Source organism: Salmo salar, chromosome 22 (genome assembly GCF_965601325.2).
Source record: "Salmo salar chromosome 22, fSalSal1, whole genome shotgun sequence".
NCBI lineage: Eukaryota > Metazoa > Chordata > Actinopteri > Salmoniformes > Salmonidae > Salmo > Salmo salar.
In genome coordinates this window covers 4,114,748-4,135,000 of record NC_138312.1, presented here as the reverse complement: position 1 = coordinate 4,135,000, position 20,253 = coordinate 4,114,748, and the positions used below count along the sequence as shown (strand labels likewise).

The 20,253-nt window shown below is 41.6% G+C and overlaps 1 protein-coding gene across 9 annotated transcripts in view; it reads left to right on the top strand.

Annotated features, from left to right (window-relative positions):
• Positions 1–20,253, top strand: part of LOC106582632 (ATP-dependent chromatin remodeler CHD6) — a 117,080-nt gene that overhangs the window by 66,072 nt on the left and 30,755 nt on the right. For all 9 annotated transcript variants that reach the window (XR_001323356.3, XM_014165873.3, XM_014165874.3 and 6 more), the window contains 7 exons: positions 1–72; positions 819–1,074; positions 1,403–1,613; positions 2,234–2,429; positions 2,912–3,076; positions 17,726–17,905; positions 18,594–18,704. The exon at positions 1–72 is cut by the window's left edge and continues 72 nt beyond it. Coding sequence is in view for 8 of the 9 variants with exons in the window: in XM_014165873.3 (XP_014021348.1) it covers positions 1–72; positions 819–1,074; positions 1,403–1,613; positions 2,234–2,429; positions 2,912–3,076; positions 17,726–17,905; positions 18,594–18,704 (1,191 nt within the window). In the remaining variant the exon portion in view is untranslated. The remainder of the gene's footprint in view (positions 73–818; positions 1,075–1,402; positions 1,614–2,233; positions 2,430–2,911; positions 3,077–17,725; positions 17,906–18,593; positions 18,705–20,253) is intronic.

Sequence of the window (20,253 nt, the reverse complement as noted above, 5' to 3'; positions counted from 1 at the left end):
CTGGAGCCCCTACAGTTTCCCTCAGAGAGCCTCTTCTTGGAGGAGTTTGGAGATCTGAAGACTGAGGAACAGGTGATATTCTCAGGGGTACCCTTTTAGGGGGGAAAAACTGTCGGGAAAAGTGGGTAACTTTCCTTGGGAATTTACAGGAATGTATAGGAAACTTGCCATTGGAATATATAGGATTCTATGGGAATGTTGATTCTTTCTCATAGATACCCCTCAGCAATTTCCTTTTAAGCGTTGTATCATACACTTAATGACAGCTAAAATGCTACTGAACAAAACAAAGTCTTCACTTTACATCATTAAGCAGTTGTTGAATCCGTGTTATCAAATTGTTGCTTCTGCAGATAATTTAAACATATTGTTATGAGTAGCACCACTGTAAGTTATTATTGTGTCTACGGCAATTTTATACATTCATTCTAATAATTTAGCAGACTGCCTTATCCAAAGGGACTTACAGGAGCAATTAAGGTTAAGTGCCTTGCTCAAGGGCATATCGACAGATTTTTCACCTAGTTCACTCGGGAATTCAAACCAGCAACCTTTTCGGTTACTGGCCCAACGCTCTTAACTGCTAGGCTACTTGCCGCTTGGTTGTCCAGCCCAGACTAAACAGACAATTGTTTTGTTAAGTCTAAACTTAACATATTGCTAAGTCTCATACTGCAGACTATCAGATCCTGACCACCTCTGTCCTCTTCCCCCAGGGTCGGGGTCAATTTTAATTTAATTCAGTCAATTTATGTACATCCAGAATTGACTGAATTGGAAATGGAATTTACACCAACCCTGCTCTCATCTTCCTCCAGGTGAAGAAGCTTCAGGCCATCCTGAAGCCCATGATGCTGCGGCGGCTGAAGGATGACGTGGAGAAGAACCTGGCGCCCAAGGAGGAGACCATCATCGAGGTGGAGCTCACCAACATGCAGAAGAAGTACTACCGGGCCATCCTGGAAAAGAACTTCACCTTCCTGGCCAAGGGGGCCAACCAGCACAACATGCCCAACCTCATCAACACCATGATGGAGCTGCGCAAGTGCTGCAACCACCCCTACCTGATCAAAGGTGACGTGTGGATACACACATGAAAGCATGCATCACACGTACACACACACGCTCTACAAATGTTCATAGTTCATAATAAAATGTTAATTATAAAATGAGTCGACGGCTGAACGAATCTGGTAACACCTGACCTGTATTCCTTCTAGCATCCATAGTCCTGTAGAGTCCTTTATATATGGACTCAGTTTAATTCCACCCTGACTTTATAAGCAGCATTATGGAAATGGCTTCGTACCGATTTATTTTTTTCTTCTGATCTTCACAAGGCTCTCTACAATGCATTTTAAGTAGACCTTTTTTCTCCCTTATCTTCTCTGGACATGTCCAGGTGCGGAGGAGAAGATCCTGGATAGCTTCAGGAAAACGCACAGCCCTGATGCTTGGGACTTCCAGCTCCAGGCCATGATTCAGGCAGCGGGGAAGCTGGTGCTTATTGACAAGCTGCTGCCGAAGCTGATTGCTGGCGGCCACAAGGTGCTGGTCTTCTCCCAGATGGTGCGCTGCCTGGACATCCTGGAGGACTACCTCATCCAGAGGAGGTTAGGGCTGAGGATAGAGTTGAGAGCGTGACTGGGGATGGGTCTGGGGCTGCTGGACTGGGCTAAAGCTCTGCTCTGTGTGCGCACATCACAATCCCCCTCACCCTCTGCTCTAGTCTAAAAAGAGTCGGACTAAGACTGCAATTGTGTTGAGTTTATCAAGTAGGGACAAATATATGATTTTGCTGGACAGTTCCAAGAACAACAGGAAAGGCGCATGTGTATAACATTAATGGCTGTCACTTTATGACATAATGATACATCTGTGTTAGACACACATTTTTACAGGATATTTATGATCCATAGGGGATTTTATATTTATTAACTGGAACATATAGTGTATATTGATATGGTGACCAAGCATTTTAATTGGAGATACAATATGAATATGCAACAACAAAAGAATCTAAATGAAAACACAGTATGAATGAATGTTTGAATACATAATATGTACTGTATGTATTGTAGCGAATTCGGGGGTAACCCGACCAGTACTCAAACCTGGGTCCAGCGACTGTCAGCCCAACACCTTCACCGTTATGCCAAGAGATGCAATCCTCTTGACGAGGTTGTTCGGTTGAGGTTGCTACAGTATGTTCATAAGTTATGTGTGGTTCTAGGTACACCTATGAGCGCATCGACGGCAGAGTGCGGGGTAACCTGCGCCAGGCAGCGATCGACAGGTTCTGTAAGGTGGACTCGGACCGCTTTGTGTTCCTGCTGTGTACCCGTGCTGGGGGCCTGGGCATCAACCTGACCGCTGCAGACACCTGCATCATCTTCGACTCGGACTGGAACCCCCAGAACGACCTACAGGTTAGTCAACACAAAGTTCAGCACCACTTTCCGGACCTTGACTACACCTAGTACTGGACTAAGAAGTGTTATACTCATTTCCTGATTTCATGCTTTCATGTTGTCCTGTGTGGCTCAGTTGATAGTGCATGGCGCTTGCAATGTCAGGATTGTTGGTTTGATTCCCTCTGGGGACACCACTGTATGTGTATGCACTCGCACTCATACTGTATGAAATGGTATAATAGCTATTTCATGTGGGCATGCAGTATGAAATGGTATATAGGAAAAAGATTACTCACAATGTTCATATTTTTATTCTACGTTTTGTTGTTGTACTACATTGATATTGATTACTGCGTTGTTGGATTTAGTGCTTGCAAGAAAGGCATTTCACTGTACTTGTGCACGTGACTTTAAAACTTGAAACTTTGAATGCCAGTGTAAAATAACAACTGTTTCAAGCCGTGTGTGTGAAACTGCTCTGTTTGTGTCCCTGCCAGGCCCAAGCTCGCTGCCACCGCATCGGCCAGAGTAAAGCAGTGAAAGTGTACAGGCTGATCACCAGGAACTCCTATGAGAGGGAGATGTTTGATAAAGCCAGTCTGAAGCTGGGTCTAGACAAGGCTGTGCTGCAGGACATTAATCGCAAGGGCAGCCTCAATGGGGTGAGTGACTGCTATGATCGCCTGGTCACATATCTGTTTGTGCTGTCTTGCCAACTCCTATTGTCATCGTCCCATCGTCATGCCAGCACAAACAGATCTAGGACTAGGTTATACTATGAAGGATGATTTCTGGATTTTCTTTGTATACAGTGAGCTCCAAAAGTATTGGGACAGCGACACATTTTTTGTTGCTTTGGCTCTGTACTCCAGCACATCGGATTTTAAAATGATACGTTTTTTAATTTGAGGGTGAACCATTGAGAAATTACAGAACTTTTTGTACATAGTCTCCCCAAATTAGGGGACCAAAAGTATTGCGACAAATTCACGTACATTGCATTTACTTTTTCCACATTTTGTTACGTCACAGCCTTATTCTAAAATTGCTACATTGTATAAAAAATATCACCGAAATATCACATTTATATAAGTACTCAGTACTTTGTTAAAGCACCTTTGACAGTGATTACAGCATTGAGTCTTCTTGGGTATGACGCTATTAGTTTGGCACACCTGTATTTGGGGAGTTTCTCCCATTCTTCTCTACAGATCCTCCCAAGGTCTGTCAGGTTGGATGAGGGGCGTCGCTGCACAGCTACTTTCAAGTCTCTCCAGAGATGTTCGATCTGGTTCAAGTCCGGGCTCGGGCTGGGCCACTCAAGACCATTCCGAGACTTGTCCCGAAGCCACTCCTGCGTTGTCTTGGCTGTGTGCTTAGGGTTGTTGTCCTGAGCACTCCGGAGCAGGTTTTCATCAAGGATCTCTCTGTACTTTGCTCCGTTCATCTTTCCCTTGATCCTGACTAGTCTCCCAGTCCCTGCCACTGAAAAACATCGCCAAAGCATGATGTTGCAATCACCATCCTTCACTATAGGGATGGTGCCAGGTTTCCTCCAGATGTGATGCTTGGCATTCAGGCCAAAGTGTTGAAGGTTGGTTTCATCAGACGAGAGAATCTTGTTTCTCATGGTCTGTGTCTCTTTAGGTGCCTTTTGGCAAACTCTAGCGGGCTGTCATGTGCCTTTTACTGAGGAGCTGCTTCCATCTGGCCACTCTACCATAAAGGCCTGATTGGTGGAGTGCTGCAGAGATTGTTGTCCTTCTGGAAGGTTCTCCCATCTCCACAGAGAAACTCTGGAGCTCTGCCAGAGTGACCATCAGTTTCTCGGTCACCTCCCTGACCAAGGCTCTTCTCCCCCGATTGCTCAGTTTGGCCGGGCGGCCATCTCTAGGAAGAGTATTGGTAGTTCCAAATAGAGGTTGACCGATTAATCGGAATGGCGATTTAATTAGGGCCGATTTCAAGTTTTCATAACAATCGGTAATCGGTATTTTTGGCCACCGATTTTTAAAAACATTTATTATAAATATTTTTTAACTAGGCAAGTCAGTTAAGAACACATTCTTATTTTCAATGACGCCCTAGGAACGGTGGGTTAACTGCCTTGTTCAGGGGCAGAATGACAGATTTTTACCTTGTCAGCTTGGGATGCAACCTTAAGGTTAACTAGTCCAACGCTCTAACCACCTGCCTTACATTGCACTCCACGAGGAGCCTGCCTGTTACGCGAATGCAGTAAGAAGCCAAGGTAAGTTGCTAGCTAGCATTAAACTTATCTTATAAAAACAATCAATCAAGCAATCATAATCACTAGTTAACTACACATGGTTGATGATATTACTAGTTTATCTAGCCTGTCCTGCGTTGCATATAATCGATGCAGTGCGCATTCGCGAAAAAGGTCTGTCGTTGCTCCAACTTGTACCTAACCATAAACATCTATGTCTTAAAATCAATACACAAGTATATATTTTAGTTAATATTGCCTGCTAACATTAATTTCTTTTAGCTAGGGAAAATGTGTCACCTCTGCAACAGAGTCAGGGTATATGCAGCAGTTTGGGCCGCCTCGCTAGTTGCGAACTGTGAAGACTTTCTTCCTAACAAAGACAGCCGACTTCGCCAAACGGGGGATGATTTAACAAAAGCGCATTTGCGATAAAAGCACAATCATTGCACGACTGTACCTAACCATAAACATCAATGCCTTTTCTTAAAATCAATACACAGAAGTATATATTTTTAAACCTGCATATTTAGCTAAAAGAAATCCAGGTTAGCAGGCAATATTAACCAGGTGAAATTGTCACTTCTCTTCCGTTCATTGCACTCAGGGTATATGCAACAGTTTGGGCCGCCTGGCTCGTTGTGAACTAATTTGCCAGAATTTTACGTAATTATGACATAACATTGAAGGTTGTGCAATGTAACAGGAACATTTAGACTTATGGATGCCACCCGTTAGATAAAATACGGAACGGTTCCGTATTTCACTGAAAGAATAAACGTGATAGTTTCCGGATTCGACCATACTAATGACCTAAGGCTCGTGTTTCTGTGTGTTATTATGTTATAATTAAGTCTATGATTTGATAGAGCAGTCTGACTGAGCGATGGTAGGCAGCAGCAGGCTCGTAAGCATTCATTCAAAATAGCACTTTCGTGCATTTTGCCAGAGGCCCTTCGCAATGCATTGCGCTGTTTATGACTTCAAGCCTATCAACTCCCAAGGTTAGGCTGGTGTAACCCATGTGAAATGGCTAGCTAGTTAGCCAGGTGCGTGCTAATAGCGTTTCAAACGTCACTCGCTCTGATTCTTGGAGGAGTAGTTTCCCTTGCTCTACATGGGTAACGCTGCTTGGAGGGTGGCTGTTGTCAATGTGTTCCTGGTTCGAGCCCAGGTAGGAGCGAGGAGAGGGACGGAAGCTATACTGTTACACTGGCAATACTAAAGTGCCTATAAGAACATCCAATTGTCAAAGGTATATGAAATACAAATTGTATAGAGAGAAATAGTCCTATAATTCCTATAACTACAACCTAAAACTTCTTACCTGGGAATATTGAAGACTCATGTTAACCTCTCTAGGGTCGGCGGGACGAAATCGTCCCACCTACTCAACAGCCAGTTGAATCCCGTGGCGCGTTATTCCAATACCTTAGAAATGCTATTACTTCAATTTCTCAAACATATAACTATTTTACACCATTTTAAAGACGACTCTCGTTAATCTAACCACACTGTCCGATTTCAAAAAGGCTTTACAACGAAAGCAAAACATTAGATTATGTCAGCAGAGTACCCAGCCAGAAATAATCAGACACCCATTTTTCAAGCTAGCATATAATGTCACATAAACCCAAACCACAGCTAAATGCAGCACTAACCTTTGATAATCTTCATCAGATGACAACCCTAGGACATTATGTTATACAATACATGCATGTTTTGTTCAATCAAGTTCATATTTATATCAAAAACCAGCTTTTTACATTAGCATGTGACGTTCAGAACTAGCATAGCCCCCGCAAACTTCCGGTGAATTTACTAAATTACTCGCGATAAACGTTCACAAAAAACAATTATTTTAAGAATTATAGACACAGAACTCCTCTATGCACTCGCTATGTCCGATTTTAAAATAGCTTTTCGGTGAAAGCACATTTTGCAATATTCTCAGTAGATAGCCCGGCATCACAGGGCTAGCTATTTAGACACCCACCAAGTTTAGCACTCACCAAAATCAGATTTACTATAAGAAAAATGTTATTACCTTTGCCGTCTTCGTCAGAATGCACTCCCAGGACTTCTACTTCAATAACAAATGTTGGTTTGGTTCAAAATAATCCATAGTTATGTTCAAATATCCTCTGTTTTGTTTGTGCGTTCAAGACACTATCCGAATGGTAAAGAACAAAACATTTCTAAATATTCCATTACCGTACTTCGATGCATGTCAACCGCTGTTTAAAATCAATTTTTATGCCATTTTTCTCGTAAAAAAGCAACAATATTCCGACCGGGAAAGCGTGTTTAGGTTCAAAGACGAAAGAAAATAAAAACATGGGGTCGACTCGTGCACGCGCCTCAGCTCATTGTCCTCTGATAGAGCACTTGCCAAAAGCGCTAATGTTTTTCAGCCAGTGGCTGGAATTACATCATTCAGCTTTTTCCCGCCTTCTGGGAGCCGTAGGAAGTGTCACGTTACAGCAAAGATCCTCAGTCTTCAATAAAGAGAGTCAAGAAGCTCAAGGAATGGTCAGAGAGGGCACTTCCTGTACAGAATCTTCTCAGGTTTTTGCCTGCCATATGAGTTCTGTTATACACAGACACCATTCAAACAGTTTTAGAAACTTTAGGGTGTTTTCTATCCAAAGCCAATAATTATATGCATATTCTAGTTTCTGGGCAGTAGTAATAACCAGATTAAATCGGGTACGTTTTTTTTATCCGGCCGTGTAAATACTGCCCCCTACCCCCAAAAGGTTAAAAGGAACCACCAGCTTTCATATGTTCTGAGCAAGGAACATTAGCTTTCTTACATGGCACATAATGCACTTTTACTTTCTTCTCCAACACTTTGTTTTTGCATTATTTAAACCAAATTGAACATGTTTCATTATTTATTTGAGGCTAAATTGATTTTATTGATGTATTATATTAATTTAAAATATGTGTTCATTCAGTATTGTTGTAATTGTCATTATTACAAATAAAAAAAATACAAATAATTAAAAAAAATAAGCCGATTAATCGACACCAGGTTTTTTTGACCCCCCCCCCCCCCCCCCCAAAAAATAATCGGTATCGGCGTTGAAAAATCATAATCGGTTGACCTCTAGTTCCAAACTTCTTCCATTTTAAGAATGATGGAGGCCACTGTGTTCTTGGGGACCGTCAATGCTGCAGAAATGTTTTGGTACCCTTCCCCAGATCTGTGCCTCGACACAATCCTGTCTCGGAGCTCTACGGACAATTCCTTCAACCTCATGGCTTGATTTTTGCTCTGACATGCGTAGTCAACTGTGGGACCTTGTATAGACAGGTTTGTGCCTTTCCAAATCATGTCCGATCAATTGAATTTACCACAGGTGGACTCAAATGAAGTTGTAGAAACATCTCAAGCATGGTCAATGAAAACAGGATGCACCTGAGCTCAATTTCGACACGTATAGCAAAGGGTCTGAATACTTATGTAAATAAGGTATTTGTTTTCATACATTTGCAAAAAAATCTAAACCTGTTCGCTTTGACATTATGGGGTATTGCGTGTAGATTGCTGAGGAAAATATAATTTAGAATAAGGCTGTAACGTAACTAGGACAGGGATGCAAACTAGTCTTCTCTCTTCAGTCACGTGCTGCATTCTGTTGTTATTTGAATGTTTGGCAGAGCCTTGGATATAGCCAGTATTGCGCCAAATGGGCAGCACTCTTTTGCATACAACACCCCCCCCCCCCCCAAACTTATCTCTTCGGATCTACACGAATCATGTAGGTCACGTATTTTGAATCCAAAATAAGTGACCTATGTAATTCGTGTAGATCTGATGAGATAAGTTTTGGGGGGGGGGGGTGTTGTATGCAAAAGAGTGCTGCCCATTTGGTGCAATACTGGCTGTATCCAAGGCTCAGTTAGTCGTTCACATACAGAATGCAGCACGCGAATGAAGAGAGAAAAGACAGCACATTTGCTAGTTACAGCATCAGTGCGCGCTCTGGAAAGGGTTTTTGTAATGATCAATTAGCCTTTTAAAATGATAAACTTAGATTAGCTAACACAACGTGCCATTGGAACCCAGGAGTGATGGTTGCTGAGAATGGGCCTCTGTACGCCTATGTAGATAACGCCTACGTTGAAAATAGTACAGAAAGTTCGGATGCCACGTTAATCCCTTTCATGTAAACCGTTATCAACCTAGCCAACCTCCATTACTTGCAATGGGGAAAATGCCAACCAGTTTTTCAGTCGGTTAAAACTCCCTTCAATTGCCTTTAAACATCATCAAACTCATGGACTATGTAATTAGCCATGTTACCTCAATATTTTGAGTCATATTGCACTTTTGCACATTACATACCTGAATTAATAGGTAAAATGATGAGACAGAAATGTTCGTTTTCAGAACTAGTCATTCTCCAAGAATGAAGAAATGTCAAAGATCTCACTAATGTACTCCATTGACGTCACAGTCCCCCTACCGACAGTAATTATATACATTTAATGCAAAATAAAACCTCAAGTGTGTCCGTGTCCCATATACACATGGCATATGCTTGGGTACCACCTTGACATCTCTGATCTGCTTGCCTCAGTAAATTAATGCTAGAACATTGGTAGCCAGGATTAGCTATGTGCATCTAGTCTCCTAATAATTGCATAACGGTGCAAGTTAGACACGTTATCTTTCATTTGCATGTTTACATTTTTATTTTATTTAAGTTTTAACTATGCACGTCGGTTAACAACAAATTCTTATTTGCAATGACGACCTACCCCGGCCAAACCCTAACCCGGACGACGCTGGGCCAATTGTGCGCTGCCCTTTGGGAATCCTAATCACGGCCGGTTGTGATGCAGCCTGGAAACGAACCAGGGTCTGTAGTGACGCCTCTAACATTGAGATGCAGTGCCTTAGACTGCTGCGCCACTCGGTAGCCCCAAGCGTGTCTTTTTTTTGGTCCAGCCAATGTTGAGTGATCACACATGCCTCAGCACACACAGGTTACTTTGCCTGCTTGCAAATGTGTGCTAAAAGTGTGGATGTGTCATAATCAGAAATACTGTCTTAACTCACCACCAGTGAATTAGATATTTTACAGAAAACCATAGAACCACCACTGAAATATAGGCCTACACTTAGTACCTTTATATCTATCTACAAATTAACAGGATTCTTCCGCTGTCACCATAGGAGAACCCTTTTTGGTTCCAGGTAGAACCCCTTCTGTGTCTAGGTAGGAACCCAAACGTTTTCTCCTTTGGTGACAGCCAAAGAACCCTGTTGGAACCCCTTTCTCAAAGAGTGTACTCAACAAGTTTAGCCTGTTCAGTTTACACCATTTAATTCTGTACACAAACATCTACCTGGTATTCAAGATGACACGCAACATAGAATCACCAGCTTTGAAGGTTTTTGTCAACCTCTGCCCAGACTTAAATTGCAGTGTTCCAATTGCCTCCACTAGGGGTGACTAGTATCCTCAAAAGGAGACACGAGGCACCCCACATTTTAGATTTTATTTTCATACTGTATGCTCTCACTCTCATCTCCTTTGCCATCTTCTCATGTCACACACACACACACACACACACACACACACACACACACACACACACACACACACACACACACTACTTTAGCATCTTGCTTGCATTTCTCACATTTTAGGCATCCAGTTGAGGCCTTAGATCATGTTGCATTGAGATGGGCACAGGGGTATATGTACAGTTATTGTTAGTGTGATGGCAAAGTTGTTGAACAGGAGAAGAGGATATGGTTACTTGTGGAGGGAGTAAGGGGGTGGTGGATTGAGCAGCTGCAGTGAAGCTGATTGGTTAATCTGGCTCATCACATCTTGATTAAAAGAAAGAGATTTAGTTTGACATTGCCATAGTTCAACAGCTGAAAAGCTCTCATTAACATACTCCCAGAGATAGCAATACATTCAGTATTCACTGAATGAAGTAAACTACCCATCCCCATTTACAATTGTATTCATCAATGAAATAAATTATACTGTAGCACATTCAATTTCATTATTATTGTGGACTATAGACTACTACTGGATCTACCTTGTACAATACCGTAATCATTGAATGAAGTAGCGTACCCTTCCATATTTACAACTTAATTGATCAATTAGGTAAATAATACTAGCACATAGTTACATTGTTGTAGAATAGGCTACTACTGTATCCACGCTATATTAGGATACCGTTGTGATTTTGTCAGGCATGATTTTAGGTCTTCGATCGAAGTTGCATGTTCTACTGCGTTTCCCTTCAGTGAAAAGTATTTATGCATCCCCGATTCAGTTTGACTGTGAATATGTTGGACTAGTGAGTGTGGAAAAATAAACCCATAGCTCCAGCACCCAATGGCATGTAGGGGTAATGTATTACAATGTAAAATATTTATATCCTATAGCACCACGTGTGTATTTACAATTGAATTCATCCGTTAAATAAATACGAGTTATTGTACACTAGCCTACTCCGCTATCGACACAGTAAATAATATTGCCTATGTACTTTTGACAATACATTATCAACTCGTTATGAACAAAACATTATTTTCAAATAAACCAAATGTGCCTTAACACAGTAGGCCTAAATATTTCCTAACCATATCACAACTTAAATATAGCCTACTTACTCTTTAATTGGATCAAGGACATCTTGGTTATTATTTTAATCGTCTCTAAGGAAACTATCTGGGAAGACATGCGAAAATCGCTTCTGCAGCTTGTAAAAAAATAAAATGCATGTCTGTGTCGCCGCCGAGCTCTCAAATACCGTGCTAGTCTCTCGCTCTATGAACAGTCACTGCTATCCGGAATCCTTGGGATGTCCTTACCCTAAACTGACACTAAACGTAACCATTTTACATTTATACTTGAGGAAGGACATCCCAAGGATTCCAAATAGCACGGACCCTCTGGAAAAGGCTATGAACTGCTGTATTCGATTGAAGGCACATCCCAAGGTTCCCGAATAGCACATATGAACTTCTCTATTCGACTGAAAGCTGTGGACACAACTCTTATTGGTTGTCTGATGTAGGCTACTGGGAACTGGTAACAACAGTCTGTGATTGGCTAACAACATTTTAGATCTGTATACAGCGAGATAAGATAACATACCATGCCATGAGGTGTTGAGGGAAAGACGGATACCTATAGATTGGACATCATCTTTCCTAGGCCATTAGCGATAACAGGAAATACACAAGCTGTAGGCTACACTAAGGTGGCTATGTCTGCTTGCACTGGAGAAATTGTACGTTTCTAATATTTATGGATGAGATTGAATAAATATAAACTATGCACATTATGACTTTCATTAACACGCGGTGCAGGTGTCGCGCAGACGTTAGTAAGGCGTTGGTGTCATGTCAGTCAGATGTGCAATGCTAGGCAACAGCCACACAGTGGTACGATTGCCTGGGCGTATGTTTTTTTTTTATCACCCCCCATAATAACAAAGAGGTAGGTGGGAAGACTGACCACTCCTTCATGAGCTGTAACCAAAAAACAACTGGCATTTGGGAAGTTTGAGGTGAGGGAGAAAGTATTGTTAAGTGATGGACTGATATCACATTTTTGGCCAATGCCAATATTTCCTTGCAGAAAAAATCAAATGCGATATTTACAATTTTTGCAGCCTTTTTAAGCATTCTAGTACAGTTAAATAGTTAGCACACACACATGGACGCAACGGTCTAAGGCACTGCATCTCAGTGTAAGAGGCGTCACCAATCCATGCTGTACCAATCACAGCCGGATGTGAGAGTTCTATAGGGTGGCGCACAATTGGCCCAGCGTTGTCCAGGCCGTCATTGTAAATAAAAATGTGTTCTTAACTGACTTGCCTAGTTAAATAAAGGTTACACACACACACACACTGACCAAAAAGTTATTTTGTTGGCATTTACGTATGTCCCCATTACCAGTAAAACATAATCAAAACCTATTTCTTTCACTTAATTGCTGTGCTGTTTCATTGTTCATTTGTAAAGTTTCATTCTCAACCAGGATTTCATCATACATGTCAAACAGTGAAGTTTCAGCTCTGTCTGGCCTCTCTTCCTCAGTGCTCACTGTCACGGTGTCCGTTTCCATCTTGTCTAGCTGTGTATGTAATATTTCACGAAAACCCTGTTTCTTGTCTGCATCGAAGTAGAGGTCCTTGTACATAGCATCGAGGCGACACAGTAAAGAGAATGCCACCGAGTCGCTTGTTCACAGCCTGTGTCGGCAGTTTTGTTGTGCAGGCGTTTCAATGCCATGACAGAGGGTATCACGCCTGCTGCAGGTGCAGTTGATGAGCTTATTTCTCAAGTCAGTTGTTCGAATGGAGAAAGATAGTGTGTTCATGTTTCAAACCTGTTCTCAAATGCCATTGAAATGGCAGTAGCTGTATGACAACCAGAAAATTCATGAGCATGCAATACGACTTTCTTCAGTATGAAATCCTTGACAACCCACTGTGTTAGACTCAGCATGCTCATTGGGCTGATATCTGTGGTGGCTAATTTCTGCATTACCAAATGAGGAGAGTTACAAACTTCACACACCAGTCAGTTATACTTACACTTATTATTAAAGATGTAGTTTAACTGGTGTCGTAATGAGTGGACCAAGGTGTTGCGGGAAAATGTATACTCATCTTCTTTAATTGTGAAAAGAAGGGAGACACAAACAGTCCTATCAGGTGCATAGACACTAAACAGGAGACAACTACCCACAATTCCCATTACCAAAACACCCCTATATAGGACCTTCAATCAGAGGCAACGAGGAACAGCTGCCTCCAATTGAAGGCCAAATCAATAAACTAAACATAGAACTAGAAAGACTAGACTAGAACATAGAAATATACTAACATAGAATATAAACCAAAACCCTGGAACACTCTAATCAAACACCCCTCTACAAAACACACAGCCCAACAAACCCCGAAACATTGTAAACAAATACCCCCTGCCACGTCCTGACCAAACCAATATAACAAATAACGGACGTGACAATAAGAGTTTTGCAAAAGCACTTGACTTTCAATGATGCACCATCTCTAATGAACTATTGAAAGTGACAACACAAAAGTACCAAGATCTTTTATAGCCAAGATACACCACTCTCAACCAACATGACGAACAACAGATACATAGAATGGTCACAAGGTTAAGATTTGTATGAAAGATATCTATAAAACATAGCAGACAGCAACTGCTGTGTCAACAGTTTTCATTGTATAGACCAGTGTCTGGGCCTCCTACTCCAAACTGGAACCGTCTCTAATGTTTTCCCTCTACAGTATGTGGTTCATTTTCAGAATGAGATAATTAGGTGAAAATGTGGCATTGCTTGTTAAATATTTAAGTGTCACTGGAGCCGGGCCTGGCTTAGGCTGGATGCCACTATAGAGGTGAAAGGAACACCACACACTTTCCCTCTTTCTCAATACAGTGGATAAAAAGGTGTATGCCAGGTGTACTCTGCCTGTAAGAGATCAGTTATGCCAACAAAGGGTATCATGGTCTGCTGGCACATTGAACAGATGTCCACAGGCAGAAAGTGTGCAATGTAGCTCAAAGATATTGCTTTTGTTGTGTTGAACTTGACAGTAACACTTGTGAGGGGTGATTATTCCATTTTTTTACTCAGTGAACTTTACTTTTGCACACATGTAGCCTTGTGCACTTGATCGATGTCTATGGGATGCTTGTGGGATGCTTGTTTGTTTGTGCAATTTTTTGATGTGTGTGGTCACACGCGTTCTATTATAAAGGCTGTCATAGCTAACTGCAATATTAGTGTGTTGTTTTTTTTTCTCAAGACTTGAGTGTCATTTGCAGTAAAGTCTAGGCAACAAATAACATTGGATTCCTTTGTTTACATTTTTTAGCTGTGTGGTATGTTCACATTAACCACTTTATTTTACACACAGAGACTGATCATGTACAGTCGTGGCCAAAAGTTTTGAGAGTGACACATTAATTTTCACGAAGTTTGCTGCCTCACTGTCTTCAGATATTTGTCAGATGTTACTATGGAATACTGAAGTATAATTGCAAGCATTTGATAAGTGTCAAAGGCTTTTATTGACAATTACATGAAGTTGATGCAAAGAGTCAATATTTGCAGTGTTGACCTTTCTTTTTCAAGACCTCTGCATTCCGCCCTGGCGTGCTGTCAATTAACTTCTGGGCCACATCCTGATTGATGGCAGCCCATTCTTGCATAATCAATGCTTGGAGTTTGTCAGAATTTGTGGGTTTTTGTTTGTCCACCCGCCTCTTGAGGATTGACCACAAGTTCTCAATGGGATTAAGGTCTGGGGAGTTTCCTGGCCATGGACCCAAAATATTGATGTTTTGTTCCCCGAGCCACTTATCACTTTTGCCTTATGGCAAGGTGCTCCATCATGCTGGAAAAGGCATTGTTCATCACCAAACTGTTCCTGGATGGTTGGGAGAATTTGCTCTCGGAGGATGTGTTGGTACCATTCTTTATTCATGGCTGTGTTCTTAGGCAAAATTGTGAATGAATCCACTCCCTTGGCTGAGAAGCAACCCCACACATGAATGGTCTCAGGATGCTTTACTGTTGGCATGACACAGGACTGATGGTAGCGCTCACCTTGTCTTCTCCGGACAAGCCTTTTTCCGGATGCCCCAAACAATCGGAAAGGGGATTCATCAGAGAAAATGACTTTACCCCATTCCTCAGCAGTCCAATCCCTGTACCTTTTGCAGAATATCAGTCTGTCCCTGATGTTTTTCCTGGAGAGAAGTGGCTTCTTTGCTGCCCTTCTTGACACCAGGCCATCCTCCAAAAGTCTTCACCTCACTGTGCATGCAGATGCACTCTCACCTGCCTGCTGCCATTCCTGAGCAAGCTCTGTACTGGTGGTGCCCCGATCCCGCAGCTGAATCAACTTTAGGAGACAGTCCTGGCGCTTGCTGGACTTTCTTGGGCGCCCTGAAGTCTTCTTCACAACAATTGAACCACTCTCCTTGAAGTTGTTGATGATCCGATAAATGGTTGATTTAGGTGCAATCTTAACTGGCAGCAATATCCTTGCCTGTGATGCGCGTTTTGTGCAAAGCAATGATGACGGCACGTGTTTCCTTGCAGGTAACCATGATTGACAGAGGAAGAACAATGATTCCAAGCACCACCATCCTTTTGAAGCTTCCAGTCTGTTATTCGAACTCAATCAGCATGACAGATTGATCTCCAGCCTTGTCCTTGTCAACACTCACACCTGTGTTAACGAGAGAATCACTGACATGATATCAGCTGGTCCTTTTGTGGCAGGGCTGAAATGCAGTGGAAATGTTTTCTGGGCATTCAGTTAATTTGCATGGCAAAGAGGGACTTTGCAATTAATTGCAATTCATCTGATCACTCTTCATAACATTCTGGAGTATATGCAAATTGCCATCATACAAACTGAGGCAGCAGACTGTGAAAATTAATATTTGTGTCATTCTCAAAACTTTTGGCCACGACTGTAGATCATATTCTTTGTTGTTTAATTAGTTAACCTGCATTTCCCCCTAGCAGAGATTTGTTGCATGTTTCAGTGCAACAACAAAAAAGTATCAACTTTTTGGGCCCTCACCAGTTTGCATCACTGAACAAAATGTGGAAATAGTTAAGTGGTCTGAATACTTTCTGAATGTGTTGTATGTGTATTAAACAGTGGTGTAAAAATACTTTAAAGTACTAAAGTAGTTTTTGGGGTATCTGTACTTTACTTTACTATTTATATTTTTGACAACTTTTATTTCACTACATTCCTAAATGTTGTGTACTTTTTGCTCCATACGTTTTCCCTGACACCCAAAAGTACTCGTTACATTTCGATTGCTTTGCAGGACAGGAAAATTGTCCAATTCACACACATCGAGAACATCCCGTGGTCATCCCTACTGCCTCTTATCTGGCAGACTCACTAAGCACAAATGCTTCATTTGTAAATAATGTCTGAGTGTTGGAGTGTGCCCCTGGCTATCCATAAATAAAATAAAATAAAATAAATCTGGTTTGTTTAATATAAGGAATGTGAAATTATTAATATTTTTACTTTTGATACTTAAGTCAATTTTAGCAATTAAAAGTACTTAAGTATATTTAAAACCAAATACTTTTAGACTTTTACTCAAGTAGTATTTTTCTGGGTGACTTTTACTTTTCTATTAAGTTATTTTTTACTTAAGTATGACAATTGGGTACTTTTTCCACCACTGGTATTAAAGTAGTACAAAGTTAAGTACATTTGTTGAATGCATTTGCTGTTTGTTTTTGTTGTTTCAGGTTATTTTGTGCCCAATATAGAGTAATGGTAAATCATTTGTCATTTTGGAGTCACTTTTATTGTAAATAAAATTACAATGTTTCTAAACACTTCTACATTCATGTGGATGCTACCATGATTACGGATAATCCTGAATGAATGTAGAATAATAATGAGTGAGAAAGTTAGATGCACAAATATCATACCCCCAAGACGTGCTAACCTCTCACTATTACAATTAGACTTAAAAAACTTTTTCACAATGTATTCAGGATTATCTGTAATCATGGTAGCATACACATTCATGTAGAAGTGTATAGAGATTATATTATTTATAAATAAAAATGTGTAGCTCACTTGTGTACCACCTTCACATAGTTATCTTTGAGATTTCTATGGCCATTCACACTCAGCACTGCAATCCCTTTCAATGCTTTTGTTGCCTGTTTTGCAGTACAACACAAACGGTTGTCAGTGGTCATGCTAAATATATTCCTATGAACTATCCTGGTTTTGTACACCTACACACTTTTTTTATTAAACTTTTAACTATCTAATTCAGGAAATAAATTAAGTATTCTATTCAAGGACTAAACTGAAAGTACCAGTTCCTATTCCACTTTTTGTAATTGAAAAGCATTAAGGAGTATTTGAGTTTAGTTCAGATAAATGACTGAATTGAAATGGAATTGACCCCAACCCTGATCTGTAATTGGGTCCAGCTGATCTGAGAGCTGTTGCTATGGCTGTCTAACTAATGGGGGGTCATGGTGTCCTAAAGGCGCAGCAGATGACCAAGATTGAGGTGGAGGACCTGCTGAGGAAGGGGGCGTATGGCGCACTGATGGATGAGGAGGACGAGGGCTCCAAGTTTTGCGAGGAGGACATCGACCAGATCTTGCAGCGCCGCACCCAAACTATCACCATCGAGACAGAGGGCAAGGGCTCCACCTTCGCCAAGGTTAACACTGATCCTTATATCCCTGACTTCTAACCCCTGACCCTAATATCCAGACTGTCAATATCAAGATGGTAGGCAAGGGCTTCGCCAAGGTAAACCCCAACCTTTATACCTCTGACCTCTAAACCCTGACTAATACCCAGAACATCACCATCCAGACAGAGGGCAAGGGCTCCACCTTCGCCAAGGTAAACCCTTATACATCAGACCATTAACCCCTGACCCATGTCTTGACCATCACCATCCTGACAGAGCTCCACATTTGCCAAGGGTAACTCAATTATAAACCTTACCCTTCAACCTTAGTCTTTTACTTTGCTGGATGGTGATGGTTTGAGATTTGATTACATTGTGCTCAACTACAATGAGGAAATTCAAGTTTGAGTGTCAAGGGCTTTACCTTTGCCAAGGTAAACTCTACCCCTCATTTATAGATTAAACCTTAATCCTAAAACTATCACAATCCAGGAAGTTTATAACTATCGGAAGAATGACATGTTAGCCAGTCACCACAAGTTTCAGTTTCCCCTGCTTTACACTCCGAGTGGGTGGTGAAAGGGAGATGCAACTCACCAATGTCTGATTTCACACCTTATCAGCGTTCTCAGCACATCTCAGTGTATGATACTCGCATAGATCCAGTCAGGTTGATGTGTGTGCACGCTTTTGTTTTCCTTGTCATTTCCAGGCCAGCTTTGTGTCTTCTGGAAATAGAACTGACATTTCCCTGGACGATCCCAACTTCTGGCAGAAATGGGCCAAAATAACCGAGCTGGAGATTGACTCCAAAGCAGAGAAGGTAAGGGGAAGGGAGGGGAACTAGGGAAGGGCACTATGGGGCTACCGGTTATCCCTGACCAGGGTGTAGCCGCTCCATGGTGTTGGAGGGACTCCAGAAAAAGCCAGTCCCCCATGTCCCTGCAGATCACTTCGAATGCGGGCTAGAAAAGAAGGGGAAGAGGCCTTGCGAAACAGTTTAAATATCTGGCACTCGTCACTCTGTTGAACAGATGTTGCATTAATGAGTGAGGAAAAAACGGCATGCGAAGCAGAGGGAGGAGGAGAGGCTGCAGTTGAATTAATTCTGTGTGGTGTGTATTACAGCTTGCTGTGTGTGTGTTAGTGTGCTGCGTATGTATTTTGTGCCCCAGAGAGGTGTGTGTGTGTGTGTGTGTGTACAGTTGACGTCGGAAGTTTACGTACACCTTAGCCAAATACATGTAAACTGTTTTTCACAATTCCTGACATTTAATCCTAGTAAAAATTCCCTGTTTTAGGTCAGTTAGGATCACCACTTTATTTTAAGAATGTGAAATGTCAGAATAATAGTAGAGAATTATTTTATTTTATTTTTTTCTTTCTTTCATCACATTCCCAGTGGGTCAGAAGTTTACATACACTCAATTAGTATTTGGTAGCATTTCCTTTAAATTGTTTAACTTGGGTCAAATGTTTTGGGTATCCTTCCACAAGCTTCCCACAATAAGTTGGCCCATTCCTCCTGACAGAGCTGGTGTAACTGAGTCAGGTTTGTAGCCCGCCTCGCTCGCAACCGCTTTTTAAGTTCTGCCCACAAATTGTCTTTAGGATTGAGGTCAGGGCTTTGTGATGGCCACTCCAATACCTTGACTTTGTTGTCCTTAAGCCATTTTGCCACAACTTTGGAGGTATGCTTGGGGTCATTGTCAATTTGGAAGACCCATTTGCGGCCAAGTTTTAACTTCCTGACTGTCTTGAGATGATGCTTCAATATATCCACATAATTTTCTATTTTGTGAAGTGCACCAGTCCCTCCTGCAGCAAGGCACCCCCACAATATGATGCTGCCACCCCTGCTCTTCGGCTTGCAAGCATCTCACTTTTTCCTCCTTTTTCCCTTTTCCTCCAGATGGTCATTATGGCCAAACAGTTCTATTTTTGTTTCATCAGACCAGAGGACATTTCTCCAAAAAGTACAATCTTTGTCCCCATGTGCAGTTGCAAACCGTAGTCTGGCTTTTTTATGGCGGTTTTGGAGCAGTGGCTTCTTCCTTGCTGAGCGGCCTTTGAGGTTATGTTGATATAGGACTCGTTTTACTGTGGATATAGATACTTTTGTACCTGTTTCCTCCAGCATCTTCACAAGGTCCTTTGCTATTGTTCTGGGATTGATTTGCACTTTTTGCACCAAAGTACGTTCATCTCTAGGAGACAGAACGCGTCTCCTTCCTGAGCGGTATGACGGCTGCGTGGTCCCATGGTGTTTATACATGCATACTGTTGTTTGTACAGATGAACATGGTACCTTCAGGCGTTTGGAAATTGCTCCTAAGGATGAACCAGACTTGTGGAGGTCTACAATTTTGTTT